This window comes from Microtus pennsylvanicus, chromosome 8 (genome assembly GCF_037038515.1).
Source record: "Microtus pennsylvanicus isolate mMicPen1 chromosome 8, mMicPen1.hap1, whole genome shotgun sequence".
Lineage (NCBI taxonomy): Eukaryota > Metazoa > Chordata > Mammalia > Rodentia > Cricetidae > Microtus > Microtus pennsylvanicus.
In genome coordinates this window covers 95725005-95740280 of record NC_134586.1, presented here as the reverse complement: position 1 = coordinate 95740280, position 15276 = coordinate 95725005, and the positions used below count along the sequence as shown (strand labels likewise).

The 15276-nt window shown below is 48.3% G+C and overlaps 1 protein-coding gene across 1 annotated transcript in view; it reads left to right on the top strand.

Moving 5' to 3' along the window:
- Greb1 (growth regulating estrogen receptor binding 1) overlaps positions 1 to 15276 on the top strand; it is a 126324-nt gene that overhangs the window by 100679 nt on the left and 10369 nt on the right. Inside the window, exons 21-29 of the mRNA XM_075984040.1 lie at positions 327 to 523; positions 1416 to 1520; positions 2560 to 3185; positions 4013 to 4115; positions 5850 to 6008; positions 7356 to 7498; positions 11214 to 11375; positions 13557 to 13761; positions 14461 to 14635. Coding sequence (XP_075840155.1) covers positions 327 to 523; positions 1416 to 1520; positions 2560 to 3185; positions 4013 to 4115; positions 5850 to 6008; positions 7356 to 7498; positions 11214 to 11375; positions 13557 to 13761; positions 14461 to 14635 — 1875 coding nt within the window. The remainder of the gene's footprint in view (positions 1 to 326; positions 524 to 1415; positions 1521 to 2559; positions 3186 to 4012; positions 4116 to 5849; positions 6009 to 7355; positions 7499 to 11213; positions 11376 to 13556; positions 13762 to 14460; positions 14636 to 15276) is intronic.

The window sequence follows — 15276 nt, the reverse complement described above, 5'->3', positions numbered from 1 at the left end:
AAAAATCCCAGAGCCTCTAAGAAGCTGCACACCTCGTCAGTTTCCAGCCCTGGGAAACAGCGATGCTGAGGTTCAGCTCTCACTTTTGCCCAATCCGAAAATGTGTAGTATCCTGATTACATGCCCCATGGGAGTAGATCCCTAGTAGGTGCCCTCAGAGACATAGACTTTGGTGCTCTGCGCTCGCAGTGGGGTTCTCTATGCACCCGAGGCCCGTGGGCTACAGTCTAACGAGGAAGGCAGGTGTGACACCATGGCTCTGTCCGTAGCAGGAGAGCCCCCTGGCGGAAGGCATGCGACAGATGAAAACCTTCTGTTCTCCCCAGGTCTCTGAGATACTGTGACCTACGTCTAATCAATTCCTCCTGCCTGGTGAGGACAGCCCTGGAACAGGAACTGGGCCTGGCTGCCTACTTTGTGAGCAATGATGTCCCCTTGGAAAAGGGGGCCAAGAACGAGGTCTTGGAGAGTGATGGGGAGAAGTTAAGCAGTACGGATGAAGATGAGGAGGCAGGGGTGGAAGGTGAGGGGGGCTGACTGCACCTCTGTTCTGTCCTCTCACCCTCCTGGACCATCCTTTAAATGTCAACCACTCAGATTCTGCCTTTCTTTCCTTCTCTGTCATTCTGGTGTGGGGAGACGGGAATTCTTGTAGGTTCTTCTAAGATCTAGAATTCTTAAAGAATAGGAAGGAAATGGTGATGTCTTAGGGTTCAAGTTTATGGTTTTGTTTTCAGTGCAGGTAGATTCACTCCCTGGTCCCCTTTGTTGGAAATCCGCTCACCCGGTATTAAACTGAACATTTATGAAGTTTATGAGGCCAGGCCAGCACCATTTGTAGACTTCAAGAGTCTGATGCCATATTTTTAATATGGCACACAAATAAGAGCAATGTCTGGCTGTGGTCCATAGTACAACAGGAAAGTAGAAACTAATAATATATATATGCCGTGCATTGGGGGGTACAGAGGTAAAGAGAGAAGTGTAAATTCCTCTTATTTCTCTGTCTACTGACTGTGTAACACAAGGCAAGAGTGCCGTAGCCTGGTTGCAGCTTATCCTGTGAGGTAGCAAGGCCTGCTCACCAGGATCTTCTGTGTGGCAGCTAATTTTAGCATGACTTTGACCATGGCATTAAATGTTGTTTGTCTATGGTATGGCTAGACTCACTGGCCTGTCCTGACCCACCCCATTCTAGTCTCCTAACTCCTTTGTGAGCTTATTCTAGCTAGGGAGGTCTGTGCATGCATGTGTGCATGTGTGTGTGTGCGTGTGTGTTTGTGTAAGGTACAGGACTTAAATGGCACCAGGTGGATGAAGGATCGAGAGAAGAAAGAGGCAAAGAGGCGTGATGTCTTCATGACTTCTGAATGCCGGCTGTGAGGTCAGGGATGGTGATTCCTCTGTGTCCGCAGGGTGTTTTGATGCAGGCTCTACCTCAGAGAAGAAGAGCCCCGTGAAGAGGGAGCGCTCTCACTCCCATGACTCAGCATCTTCCTCCCTCTCTTCCAAAGCATCTGGTGAGTTCCCACTTGGGACATCATACATGGGGCTGCCTCCCAGGTCAGAAACTGGGAAGAACATCCATGGCCGTGCTGATCCTGGGCTTATGGTCAAGACCCAGGGCCATGCTGTTCCTGACTTCCGGTCAGGACATGGAGAACAGACTCACAAGAATAGCCTAGAACTGAACTTGACATCTGAGACCTTGAAGCCAGGATAGGACTTTCGGGTCCAGCTGTTGCTGCCGGGAGGAGAGGACTAGTCTACCCCTGGCTGCAGTGTAGGTCTTAGTGCCCTGGCCATGTGGCGGTGCCACTTCTGATGATCCTTCATGGACCTCTGCCTGAGGAGAGCAGGAGTCTTGTCCAGAGAAGTGAACCTAGGAGGGTTCATGGGAGAAGCAATATCAAGAGCCCATGATGCCTGTACCCAGGAGGAGAGACTGAATAAAGGCTCCTGTGGGCACCAACCCCAAGGGGACCTTGGTCTCTGGGCTCCGCCAAGACCCCATAGCCAGGAAATAGCATTACCTGTCTTAAAATGTGCATCAAACTGGGCATTCATTATAATCTGGGAGTTGGAAGTTCTTCACCTGTCTCACACGTAGGATAGATTTAGGACAGTTGTTCACCAAAAGTTCCAGAGACCCTCGGTGGAAATCGTGTTCCTGGGGAGGGAATAGTCCAGGTTGAGAAGCTCAAGGGAATACAAGCTTGTGTGGGATTCTGTGGAGCCTCGCTGCATTCAGGGGACACAGGTTTGTGGTCACGTATGTGGAAAGCTCAGGGCCCATCAGGAAATTGGGTTTACAGCCCAGGAGTGAGCGCAGGCCCTGTGGGTGTGGTCTACCCCACAGATACACATGCCCTTTTAGCGTCAGCCTGGCACTCTGTGACTGAAGGAAGGTCTGGTTTGTGGAGGAGAGGTTGGCCAAATGTATGCCCACCAACTTTGCCTTGAATCATCCCAGCATTCCTGGGGCAGGCACAGGAGCAGCTGTGAATCTGTGCCTGGTTCTTCCCAGGGCACCTCCTACCATATTCCCCTCTCTTGCAGGCTCAGTGCTCTATGGTGAGTCCCTGGCTCAGCTCTCAGGACCTCCACAGGGAGAGCCTGCCAGGTCACCTCCACCCTGTGGCTCTGCAGAAGAGGGTAGGAACCCTGGGGAGATACCACGGCTCCGAGTAAGTCAGGGACCTACGGTTGTCAGCAGACACAGCCCTGGGCTGGCCTCACAACCCGATTCCAGCCTCAGGACTGGCCAGAGGAGCCTGCAGGTGCCAGCTGCCCCATCCTCCCAGCTGTCCTCCTCCTCGGGCTCATCGTCCACGTGTGCCGTGCCCACTGCCAATGTACTAGTCCTCCAGGCCTCGCAGTGCTCCATGGCCAAGGCCTGCCGCCAGCCACCCATCGTCTTCCTGCCCAAGCTTGTGTACGACATGCTCGTATCCACAGACAGCAGCGGCCTGCCCAAGTCTGCCTCCCTCCTGCCTTCCCCTTCTGTCATGTGGACCAGCTCCTTCCGGCCCCTGCTCAGCAAGATGATGACGTCAACTGAACAGTCCCTCTACTACCGGCAGTGGACAGTACCCAGGCCTAGCCACATGGACTATGGCAACCGAGCTGAAGGCCGTGTGGACAGCTTCCACCCCCGCAGGCTGCTGCTCAGTGGGCCACCTCAGGTGAGTGCCGTGCCTGCTGCCCCTGGACAGGCCAGGCTTCCAGAGTCGCCTTTGGTTTTGCTGCCCAAATGTCTGCTTGTTCACTTTGTGCTCCTTCTATGGATGTCCTCGCTTCCTTTCTGTCGGCGCGATAGGATACCCTGACAGAGGGTTTGGTTTTGCTCAGCATTCCAGGTTATAGCTCATCATAGCAGGGAAGTCAAGATGGCAAGGGCTTCAAGGCAGCGAGTCCCATCCCACCCACAGTCACGTGTGCATTAGAGAAATGCACGCATGCCTAGTGCTGGGCTCCATGTCACCACTCTTCAGCAATTCAGGACCCAGACGCAGGGAATCATGACGCTCTCTTCAGGCTGTGCCTTCCCATATCAAATAACATACTTAGGGCCGGGCAGTGGTGGCGCACACCTTAATCCCAGTACTCGGGAGGCAGAGGCAGGTGTGTCCCTGTAACATGAGGGCCAGGCTCGTTGGGGTTTCTGTCCCTCCCAGTCCCTCAGCCATTTAGTCCCAGAGAAAAACACACAGCGATCTCCATAAGTTATAAAACTGATTGGCCCATTAGCTCAGGCTTCTTGTGTGTGTATGCTCATATATGTGTGTATATTTGTATATGTATGTGCTCATGCATGTGAGTGTATGTATGTTTGTGCATGTATGTTCATGTATATACATGCACATGTGTGTATGTATTCATTCATGTATTGTATGCTTGTGCTTGCTTGTGTGAGTGTGGGTATGTTTGTGTGTGTGTATGTTCATGTATATGCTTGTGTGAGCACACACACCCTTCCTGCCCCTGGGCTCTGATTCCAGTGTCTTCACAGATAGGGAAGACGGGCGCCTACCTGCAGTTCCTTAGTATCTTATCCAGGATGCTGATTCGACTGACAGAAGTGGATGTTTATGATGAAGAAGAGATCAATACCAGTGAGTTGTGTTTTGTGAGCCCTGGGCTTGGGCAAGTACTCACCAATCTTTGTCAGTGACCTGGTGATTCTATCTCTCTCTTTCAGGATGGGCTTTCAGGTTCACAGTTTGACTTGTCCCAAGGGCCTTTTCTTTCTTGTTGTCTGTTTTCCTCAATGATACAGTCAAGAACTTCATAGGGATAGAGTTGCTAACGCTAAAGCAATTCATGCCTGTTGAGTACTTTCTGTGCATCAAGCACTGTGATAGATACCATCCCCATTTGAACTTCAGTACAGCCCTGTGAGCTGGGATATCAGCCTCTCAGGTGGGAAGCCCAGCTGGACAGCACCAAAGCAGGAACTGAGCAGCATTGGCCTGTGGCCTGGAGAATGTGGAGTTCTTCATCAGGGAAGGTCCCCCACAACTCAGGCAACTAAATACCTAGGACAGCATCTGGGGGGTGGAGAAGAATTATATTCAACTGGGAGAAGGAGGTGTCTGGGTTTGCTATTTAGTGGGTAGATTTGTTTGGAGTAAGGCATGCGTCTTTCTGCACGTGCCCTGTGCTAACTGTAAAGCCTACTCTGTTTCCTCCTCACATCCTGCCCAGCAGTTCGTGGTCTTGGCCTGGGGAGTGAATCTGTGCACTTGTGTAAGGGGAACTGACTGCCATGCAGAGGTCACCAGCTACCACTCTGGCATCAGAGCAGCTCCTGCGAGCACTTTCTGAGGTTGAACTTGATCAAGAGAAGCTTTGAACCCAAGACTCCCGTCCAGCCCTCTCCTGTTCCGTGGCCTTGTGGTTTCTGTGGTTTTCTCATAGCAGGATCTTGAGTCTCTGTCATCTTGCTTTCTTGGATAGATCGGTGATAAAGACAGGATTTGAATGCACTTTGTCAAATCTGAAAGGCCAAATTTTAACTATTCTATGGGTTCAGGTTTTTTTATTTTTTTCTTGCAAAGCAGGAATAACTTCTATATCACAAGGTATGGAATTCCTGTTTAAAGCTCTAGTAAGCTCTGCTCTCCTTCCTCCTTGGATACATGTCCACTGCCTGGATATAGGATATAGACTTAAATAAGCATCTATAACTTTCTCTATATTACATATTGACCATCATACATGATATCAATATATCATGCAATTGGAGTTGGGCGCACTAGAATTTTTGACTGGCTGTTCAGGCAGTGAAACTTGATGAGCAACAGAAGGCTATACCTAGCTTAGTGTCAGAGGCTGCTGGCAAGTATAAGATGTGATTTATGCTGTGAGTGTCACTGACCTCTGCAGTACTCTTTAGTGTGAAGCGACAGCAGTTGAGTTACTATGGCTGGGGTGACTTAGATGAATTTGAATAGAATAAGGAAGAAACCTACACAAGGCACCACAAGGACAAGGAGCTGGAGCTGTGCATGAAGTAGGTGTTGCTGGAAGGCAGCGTGAGCTCAGGGCTTAGGACTCTGGAGGGTTGGAAGCCAGTATGCAAGGACAGAGAGCAGACCTGTGTCTACAGGACACAGAGGGAAGGCTGTTCACTTGGGTGGGGACAGATCTCAGTGCATGACCTCGTTCTGTTTGAGCCATCCTGAAGTATGACTATGTCAGCGGCTTTCTAGATACAGTAGGGATCCCCAGGAAGCCATAGATGAACGATGATTCAGCTCCATGCACCATCCTTGGGCACAGTTAAAGAGCACATCCTCACATCTGTTTCTCATGCATCCTTTTTTTTTTTTTTACCAATCCCATAGGCCTCCCGGAGGAATCAGATTGGCATTACCTCCAGCTCACTGACCTCTGGCCAGACCTGGAGCTCTTCAAGAAGATGCCTTTTGATTACATCATTCATGACCCGAAGTATGAAGATGCCAGTCTGATTTGTTCACATCACCAGAGCATCAAGAGTGAAGGTCAGGGACTGGGGCGACAGCTCATTCCATAACATGCTTGCTGTCCACACATGAAGACCTGAGCTCACAAGCTCAGCATCCATGTAAAAAGATGAGCATAGGAATACACATCTGTAGGTGGGGGAATCCATAGAGACAGGTGGATCTCAGGGGCTTGCTGACCAGCCAGTATAGCCAATTGATGAGCTCCAGATTCAGCCAAGAACTTATCTCAAAAAATAAAATGGGAAAAAAAAAAAGCTCTCGAGGAAAACATCTGGTCGACCTCTAGTTTCCAAATGTACCTTTGTGGGTATGTGGATACATAGCTCTCTCTCTCTCTCTCTCTCTCTCTCTCTCTCTCACACACACACACACACACACACACACACACGCGCGCGCGCGCGCACACATGAGGGAAGGCAGACTTTGTCAGTGAAGTAAGATGTCTTACTTCACTCTTGCTCAAAGTACATAGGCTCAATTGCTTCTTATGTATTAATAAATGTCAGCTGGGTTGAGATGCATCCTGTTAGAGATGTTCTTTGGTAGTGAGTGAGTGATTTGCCAGATCCTGGTTTAGCACTGAGACTGCCCATTGCCAGTAGAAGGAAAGAACTACCACAAAGCCCATGAGACCTCCATAGACTTATGGGCAGGATCTGTTGAAGGCTTGATTAATGGAAGGATTTCTATTTATGAATTTGTCCCCAAATGGGTGCGTATGTTCCTCTGTCCTCAGCCTCTTTTTTTCTCCCCAGGGACGCTGACTTCTGTGGTCTGTGAGGACAGCCTCAATCAACCCTGCTGACAGTGACCTGTGGGACTATTAGTGTAGCCTGAGAAAATTTGATAAATGTCATGTTAGGGAAAACAGTTTACCTATAACCTGGGTGTGGTAGTGTGCATCTGTAATTCCAGCACGTTGTAGACTGGGGCAGGAGGATCAAGAGTTGGGGGTTAGCCTGGCTTACGTAGTGAGACCTTGTCTCCAAAGAGATAAAAGGTACTTGCTGGCCTGACTCCCTGTCATTGACGGGGGGTGTCCCTTCCCATAGATAGCCCTAATGAAGGACCAGTGTTACAGTCTTACTCCTACCAGGTTCCTTGAAGAAACTGGGTACCATACATGCTGTTAATTTATTTCCTAGTCATGGAAACCTTCCTTCAAAGTGTTTATGAAGCGTTTTTAGGTCCACAAGTATGATGCCATGCAGTCCGTGTTCTCCCATATTAGAATCCCCAATGAGATGCTGACCTCCTATGACCAGGGCCTAAGGACACGAGAAACAATCTTCAGAGCTGGTACATTCGGGTGGGGTGTCTGCTCTGGGATGAGGCCGCTTAACTCCTGGAATATCTTTGCAGACAGAGGGACTTCCCGGAAGCCGGAGGACCTGTATGTGCGGCGCCAGACAGCACGTATGAGACTATCCAAGTATGCAGCATACAACACATACCACCACTGTGAGCAGTGCCACCAGTACATGGGCTTCCACCCCCACTACCAGGTAGGCTTCAGGCACTGGCTGGCTCTCTGGCTGCTCCCAGCAGCTCCTGCTGGTGCCACATCACAGCCCATGTGTCTGTTTCCCTGTGGCCCCTTGATAATGTTCTAGGATGGGAGAAGAGAGTTCTGGAGGCCCTTGCTTCATGGGTTGCATGCCTGCCAGGCAGCCCTCATAGGTCATGACATATTGTCGACTCTACAGAACAGGCCCTGTGGTCATCCAGATATTAGTGGCTGAGACTAAGGGTGTCATTCCTATCTTCAGGCTCTAGAGAATTCAAAAGTTACTTCAATGCTAGGGACACTCGCTGAGCGCTTACTAAAAGGACCTGAGAATGCAGATGCAAATCAACCTTGTTTCCATCCTTAGGGTTCATGATTTGCAAGGGAAGTGAGCAAGATTTCAGAACAGCATGAGGCAGGAAGGAGAATGATATGGTTGTGGCACAGAAATCAGATAGATACGAAAGGAGTCTGAATTATTGGGCACCCACTGCATGCCAGCCGCTTACTCATGTCTCTTATGTACCAGCTCTTCCTGTTATGAATGAAGAGATGGATTAAACTCCCTGGCCATGGCTCTGGCTGTCTCAGGCTGACTGATCATCAGGGCACTGTGTTACAAACTACACCTGTAGTTCATTCAGGGTTCCCCGGCGGAAAAGCATCCTATCTAGGCTCTTGGTGGAGCTCTTAGGAGCCTTGTCATCGTCAGTTTACAAATGAGCATCGGTTGAGCATCCCTCATCGGGACATCCGAAGTCATCACTAACACGACGCTCAACACAGATTTCAGAGCCTTTGGGATTTGAGACTGTGAATGCCCAGCTAGAAAAGTCCTTAGAAATATCACAAGATCTGAAAAAAGAATCCTAAATCTGTAGGATCCTTGGAGTCAAGCATTTCAGATCTGGGATAATCGACCTTTGCAATTCAGGTGGTGTAGAGAAGGGACTTTTGAAGGGTCAGTAGGAATTTGTTGAGGGGCCAAAGCCAGCGAAAGGAATAGCATGTTCCAAAGGGCGAGTGCAGAGTCTGGGGATGAGAACTGATCTCAGTTGGCTGTGGCCAGAACACAGAATGGAAGATGTGGGTGTCCAGAAGAGGCAGCAGGAGGGTGGGTGGAGAGAGGGTCACAGAAGGCCCTGGGAACCCAGAAGCAGGTGGGCTTCTTCAGAGAACTTGATAGGAAAGGTTGCAGTGTGGATGGGCTCCCCCAGCTACGTAGCTATTAATAGACACGTAGACTCTAGTAGTTTAGATTTAAGAGTTTCATCTTAATTCAGACCCAAGCGTGGAGGCAGGAGGACGTGGAGGGCTGGAGAAGACGGGAACCAGGCACACCTGCTCATGACAGGGAACTGAAGGCTGTGGTCCTGCTGGAAATGCCCAAGACAAGGACTTGATTGTCCCTTGTCTTGTTTATGAAGGGAAATGGCATCCAGCTACTTTAATATAGACTGGTCTTTGGCTTGTCCGTCCCAGGCATAGCAGCTGCCTTTTTTTTTAGCACTTTTCTATAGATGACATTGGAAAGTATTTTAACTAGGTCAAAATAGTAAACACTACTCCTGCCCCATAAATTAAGGCCAATTTCTCTACCCTGAACATGGGGGTTTTGTTTCAAGAATTCAAAACAAAACAAAAAGAGTAAATTATTTCCTTTTTGTTTTTTTTTTAAATAAGTCCCAACATATCACTGGCTTTTATTTTATATTTTTTCACCACCAGGATATAGTTTATTATGACAGGAAGGGTTTATATTTTCTTTACATTGACTGCTGTAGCATCTATTACATGCTAAACTGTTGAAGGCATTCAAAATTGTAACTGTATATTCCAAAACGATACTCTAAACTTGTTATCTAGCTTGTTTCCAACTTAATGTGTTGGGAATTTTCCTACCTAAATATACTATAGTTTTCTAGAAAACAAATGTCTACATTTCTCTAAATGTAGAAAATTCACAAAATGACAAAATATAAAACCAATTTCTCCATGTTTGTATGCTTATTGACAACTAGACTATCACATACCTGTGGCAAAACTGTTTTCTTGACTTTTTAAATGGGATGGACTGGAAAGGACTCATGAGCTGTAAGCACTACTCAGAACCTTAGCTTCCAACAGTGGACTGTTACTCTATACAGGAGAAACAGTGTTTCTCCTTCTCTTCATTAGTGGAAGCCCAGAGCACAGGAGGCAGGAAGCAGAAACTCCTGGGTTTAGGTGATGGGGATGCTCCAGGCCTGTGTTCATGAGTCGCACAGATCTGGGGATAGTCAAATAAGAGCATGCTTGGGGCAAGGGGACCTGGATCCTGTCTGGTGAGGGATGCAGGAGCACCAGCCAGCTGCTGGCATTTGATTCCGGCCCCCCAAAAAAACTCTGCTCCTCCTCTCCTTTTACCTCCCTCTAGTCCTCTTTTATTATTATTTTAAATTCATCATCTCATGACTACCTTTACTACCTAGCCCTGCAGGTCTAATCCCCTTGCTTTCCAGAAGGCTCTATGGCTCGGGCAGAGCCCTAGCAGGAACAGAAGGAAGCGTGTGCTGGTGTGGCAGCTGCTACCTCCCTCTGCAGCTCCAGTGGAGCTCAGATGAGGGCAGGAAAGGCAGAGCTCAGCAGGATCCTAGAGGCCACCCAACCAGGAACAGAGCTAGGACTAGGGGGTCACTCCCGGAAAGGAGGACACACAAACAGTGCGTATAGGAGGACACACAGACAGTCACGTGGGGTAGGAGGACTGTGAGGTTAGCCTAGGGGACGGGAGTGAACCTGCGACCTCTGGATCCATACAGACCTCTGTGTCCATAGTATCCATGCCTCCTAGGAATGCCATCCTCCCCAGGATTGTTAGTGACAACACAAAGGGGACAGAATGGCACCTAACACAAGGCTGAATGTATTACGACATTCAAGGTTGTATGGCTATTATTGTTCTGCTGTATGCCAGCTCTCATGACACCTACAACAGAAAATGCCCTCTTAGAATGAAAACTAAAAACTGGGCTTCATAGCACAGGCTTATCCTAGTGATGGAAGTGACCAAGGCAGGAGAATCCCAAGTTCAAGGCCTACCAGGACAACTTAGACACTAACTCAAAAAGCTGAAGATGGCTTAGGGATGTAGTTTAGTGGTAACTATTTGTCTAATAGGTGTGAGACCTAGGTTTAATACACAGTAGTTTAAAAGAAGGATCTGGGGTGCACTGACCAATCAGCTTGCTAACTTTGCAAATTCCAGGCCAATGAAAGAGCTTGTCTCAAAAATAAATGTAGACAATGCTGGAAGAAAGACACCCAAGGCTGTCCTATGGTCTTGCATATGTGTGCACATGCATGCGTATACACCGCCCCCTTCACACCCACCATGAGATCTTCATGAATGCCTTGTTTTCTGACCCAGGATGGCCTCTAGGTCAAATCTCAGGGCAGAAAGGCTTAGTAATAGAAGCTACAGGACTGGGTAAGCACAATTGGGATTCAGGATGAAGCTAGCTCCGGCTCCGTGAGGGTGGCCTTGGTTGTGCTCACCCAGCAGCCAGATCTGGGCACCTTAGGCTCTCTGCTGTGATGCTCTTACACTGTCGGGCAGGCAGGGGTGGGTGTGAGCTGGGTGTCATCATGGCCAGGCGGGGCCCGGGTTCTTTGGGGACGTAAGTCGGCCGTCGGACTCTGATGTAAGCTCTGTCCTTTCCCTCACACCCCAGCTCTATGAGTCCACCCTGCACGCCTTTGCCTTCTCTTACTCCATGCTAGGAGAGGAAATCCAACTCCACTTCATCATCCCCAAGTCCAAGGAGCACCACTTTGTGTTCAGCCAACCTGGAGGTCAACTGGAGAGCATGCGCTTGCCCCTCGTCACAGACAAGGTACTGCCTGGGGGATCCCTGAGTTGGGGGTGTAGACACGTAGGAGCCCGGCTAGTCAAGGGTGTTTGGAGCAGGTTATACAAACACAATGGTGACTGAACCTGAAGGACGCTGGTGAAGGTGTGGGCTTGGAAGTCACTTACACTGGGGCCTTGTTGTAGCACTTGCTAATTATGCCAGTTGTCCCTTAACAGTGCTGAGCCCCACTTTCCTTACTTGCAAGGGTGGGCAGTAACAGTTCATTTTTAAAAGCTTTCTGATGGGCTGGAGATGGGGCCCAGTTGTTAGAGTTCTTGCCTAACACACACACAAAGCCCTGGATTCCCCAGTACCACACGAACTGGGTGTGGTGACTTGTTCTGTGATCCTGACACTGGGGGGAAGTAGAGGTAGGAAGATCAGGATTTCAAAGTGTGTAGGCCAGCCTGGGCTATATGAGATTTCATGTCAGAAACAGTCATGATGTTTGCTATAAGCATTTCTTAGAATAATCAACACGAGGTGACTGCAGCACCTGGAACACACCACGTGCTAGTGAAATGTTCACCCACACACACACACTTGTTGGTGCCCCATGGAACGTTTGGCTAGGCTGAGGTAGGAGAAACAGGAGAAAGATCCCAAGACTGCTTTAGGTCCTGTCCCCAATGTCCACAAAGACTAACTCATAGTCTGTGTTTTCTGTCTTGTCTTCTTTCTACATGTCATTTGGGGGAGACTGATCCCCAGTATCTCACTGTTTCTCCCCTTGTCCTCACCATCTCTCCCCTTATAGATGACCCATATAGGGTTCCTTACTTCCATGTCTACCTGACAGCCTCAGGGTTGACTGGATGTGATTTACCAGCCCTCATCAGCAGACAGGAGTGGAGGACATTGCTCCTCCTCTTTGGGAGCACCAGCTGTCAGTCAAGCTGGACTCGGCCTTGCTTACCTAGCAGTCTGTTGACAATGAAGCAGATCTCTGTACAGCACCAGAGAGGTCTCAGTAACTTATATGCCTGGGGACCCTGGAATCTGGTGGTGTCGTGGCCCTTTTGTAGGTGTACCAGGAGAGGTTGTTCATACTCAGTTCACTTTCCCAACCTCCCAATGATAGCCCACAAACATTGGTTGTGTATGTAGTGGGTGCTTTGAGGAATTCATAGGCAACACAAGCCCCAGCTCAGTCACAGGTTCTCATCAAGCAAAGAACCAAAGGAAGAGTTATGGGCGTGAGGCATTACCACTTGCAAATACTGATATCTAGGCTATGTAGGATGTCCATGACCAGAATGAAGGGAGTGATTGGACATACAGGAATAACACCTGCCAAGACCAGATTCCAGTATGTGAGAGCGATGGATTTGTGTAGATGGAAGTTTCAGTCCCACCCAGTCCACAGCCATTCAGTCTCAAAGAAACACACACAAGCTTATATTAATTATAAACTGTTTGGCCTATTAGCTCAGGCTTATTATTAACTAGCTCTTTCAACTTTAACCCATAATTCTTGTCTATGTTTAGCCACATGGCTTGGTACCTTTTCTCAGTGAGGCATTCGCATCTTGCTTCCTCTACATCTGCCTTTCCTCTTCCCTGAATTCTCTTTGTCTGGTTGCCCTGCCTATACTTCCTGCCTGGCTACTGGCCAATCTGTATTTTATCAAATTGTTATGTGACAAATATTTACAGTGTACAAGAACATTATTTCCCAGATTCCAGCATGAGACGGTGATGGATTTGGTTAGTTGGTGGATGCAGATTAGGTTATTGCATAACACCCAGGCTTCTCATTCCAAGGCCTGACGATAAGTGGCACTTTGATGGATGCTGCTCTGAATTTGATCAAGCTCACTCTTGTGTCTGGGTTAGCTGTCATTGGCTTATAGTAGCCAGCCGGAGGGCATATGTCTAGAGCGGCCTCACAGAGCTATGCTTCTCTGCCTTGTAAAGCCCTGAGCACCATCAGGCTAGCCCAGGCTTAATTGTGGGCACATTCTGAAAGGGTACACTCTGCAAGGCCATGCTCTGAACGGGGACAGCATCATTTCTCCCACATCTTACTGGCTGTGGCTAATCACAGTGCTCTCTCTGAGATCAGAAACGACTGTATCTTTCCACGGAAGATGTGAGACGGGGCAAAGAGTCCTTATGCCTGCATTTACACATGCCCTCCCTCACTGTCCCACTGCTTTGCAGAACCACGAACACATCAAGAGCCCAACCTTCACCCCAACGACGGGCCGCCATGAGCATGGACTCTTTAATCTGTACCATGCGATGGATGGGGCCAACCATCTGCATGTGCTGGTGGTCAAGGAGTACGAAATGGCCATTTATAAGAAATACTGGCCCAACCACATCATGCTTGTACTCCCAAGCATCTTCAACAGCGCCGGAGTTGGTAGGTGACTTTGACATATACGACCAGATATGCTTTTTGTGAATGAAGACTCGGGAGAATGCTTTACAGAAGGAAAGCACTGAACGGTTGACATTACATTCCTTGCTTGTGGAATGGAAAAAGATGCTCTGATGTGTTTGATTGTGTGTGTGCACTTGCTAGTGAATGTGTGTGTGTGTGTGGGAGGTCAGAGGACAACCTTGGGGTCATTTCCCCAAAGGAGTCCACCTTGGTTTTTGAAACTAGGTCTCTTGTTGCCTAGAACACAATGGTTTGACAAAGTTGTTTGGGTGTGTGAGCCCCAGATATCTGTTGGTCTCTGTCTTCCCAGTGCTGGAATTATACACACAGACCACTGTACCCAGCTTTATAAAATCCATGGATCCTGGGCTCAAATACAGGTCTTTGTGCTTGCAAGACAAGTTCTTTACCAACTGATATATCTTCTAGCCCGTGTTAGGATTTTCTTATAAATAACCCTTAAACAATTGTTTGATTATTTATTTAACTTATTTTCTCAGCTGTTAAAAAAAGAATACATGTATGTATAAACTATAGAGGGGTCTTTCCTTGCTGGTGGTCAGTGGTCATTGGAAGGGGGATATGTAGTATTGGTTCCGGTGTGTCTGGTGGGGGCTCTCTGTCTTGGCCGTGAGGATGCAAGATTGAACACTGAGTCAGGTCACTTGGCAACCACAGGGGCTGCCCACTTCCTGATCAAAGAGCTGTGCTACCACAACCTAGAGCTGGAGAGGAACCGGCAGGAGGAGCTGGGGGTCAAGCCCCAGGACATCTGGCCATTCATTGTCATTTCTGATGATTCCTGTGTGATGTGGAACGTGGCCGATGTGGACTGTGCAGGAGAACGGAGCAGGTGAGGTGGTCTGGGTGAACCACGCCCGACAGTGATGGGCAGTCCCCTCTCAGCCTGGAGGACCATAGTGTGCCTCTCATGACAGAAAGCCAGGGTTGTGGATGTAGCAGAAGTGGACCCATTGTCCAAGTCCTGATTCTTTTGATTTAAAAAAAAATCATTAATGAGGTATATGATACAGAATGCAAGGACTGGGAAGGTGGCTCAGCGGAGAGGAATACTTGGCTGCAGAATCGTGAGGATGGAATTCAGATCCTAGAACCCACATAACAAGACCCATTTAGCAAATGTCTTTAACTCCTCCTCTAAGGGCTCATATGCTTCCACGCATACACACGTATATGTATGCAAACACATACAGACACATACATACATGCACATGTACATAAAATCTTTAAAAATAAAAAAGACATATATACTTAGTGTGACACATACATACATACATACAAAATCAAAGTATAACATGTATACAATTTTTTTCACACATCAAACATACCCAGTTAGCTGACCCCCTCCCCCTGCCATCAATAAATGGACATTGTTCATCTCCCAAGATGCTCCTTGTGTTGTGCTCTAGCCCTGATCCTCCCAGAACCCTTCACTCTTGGCATTAATTTTTGCTCATGTCTTTAGGCATGCAG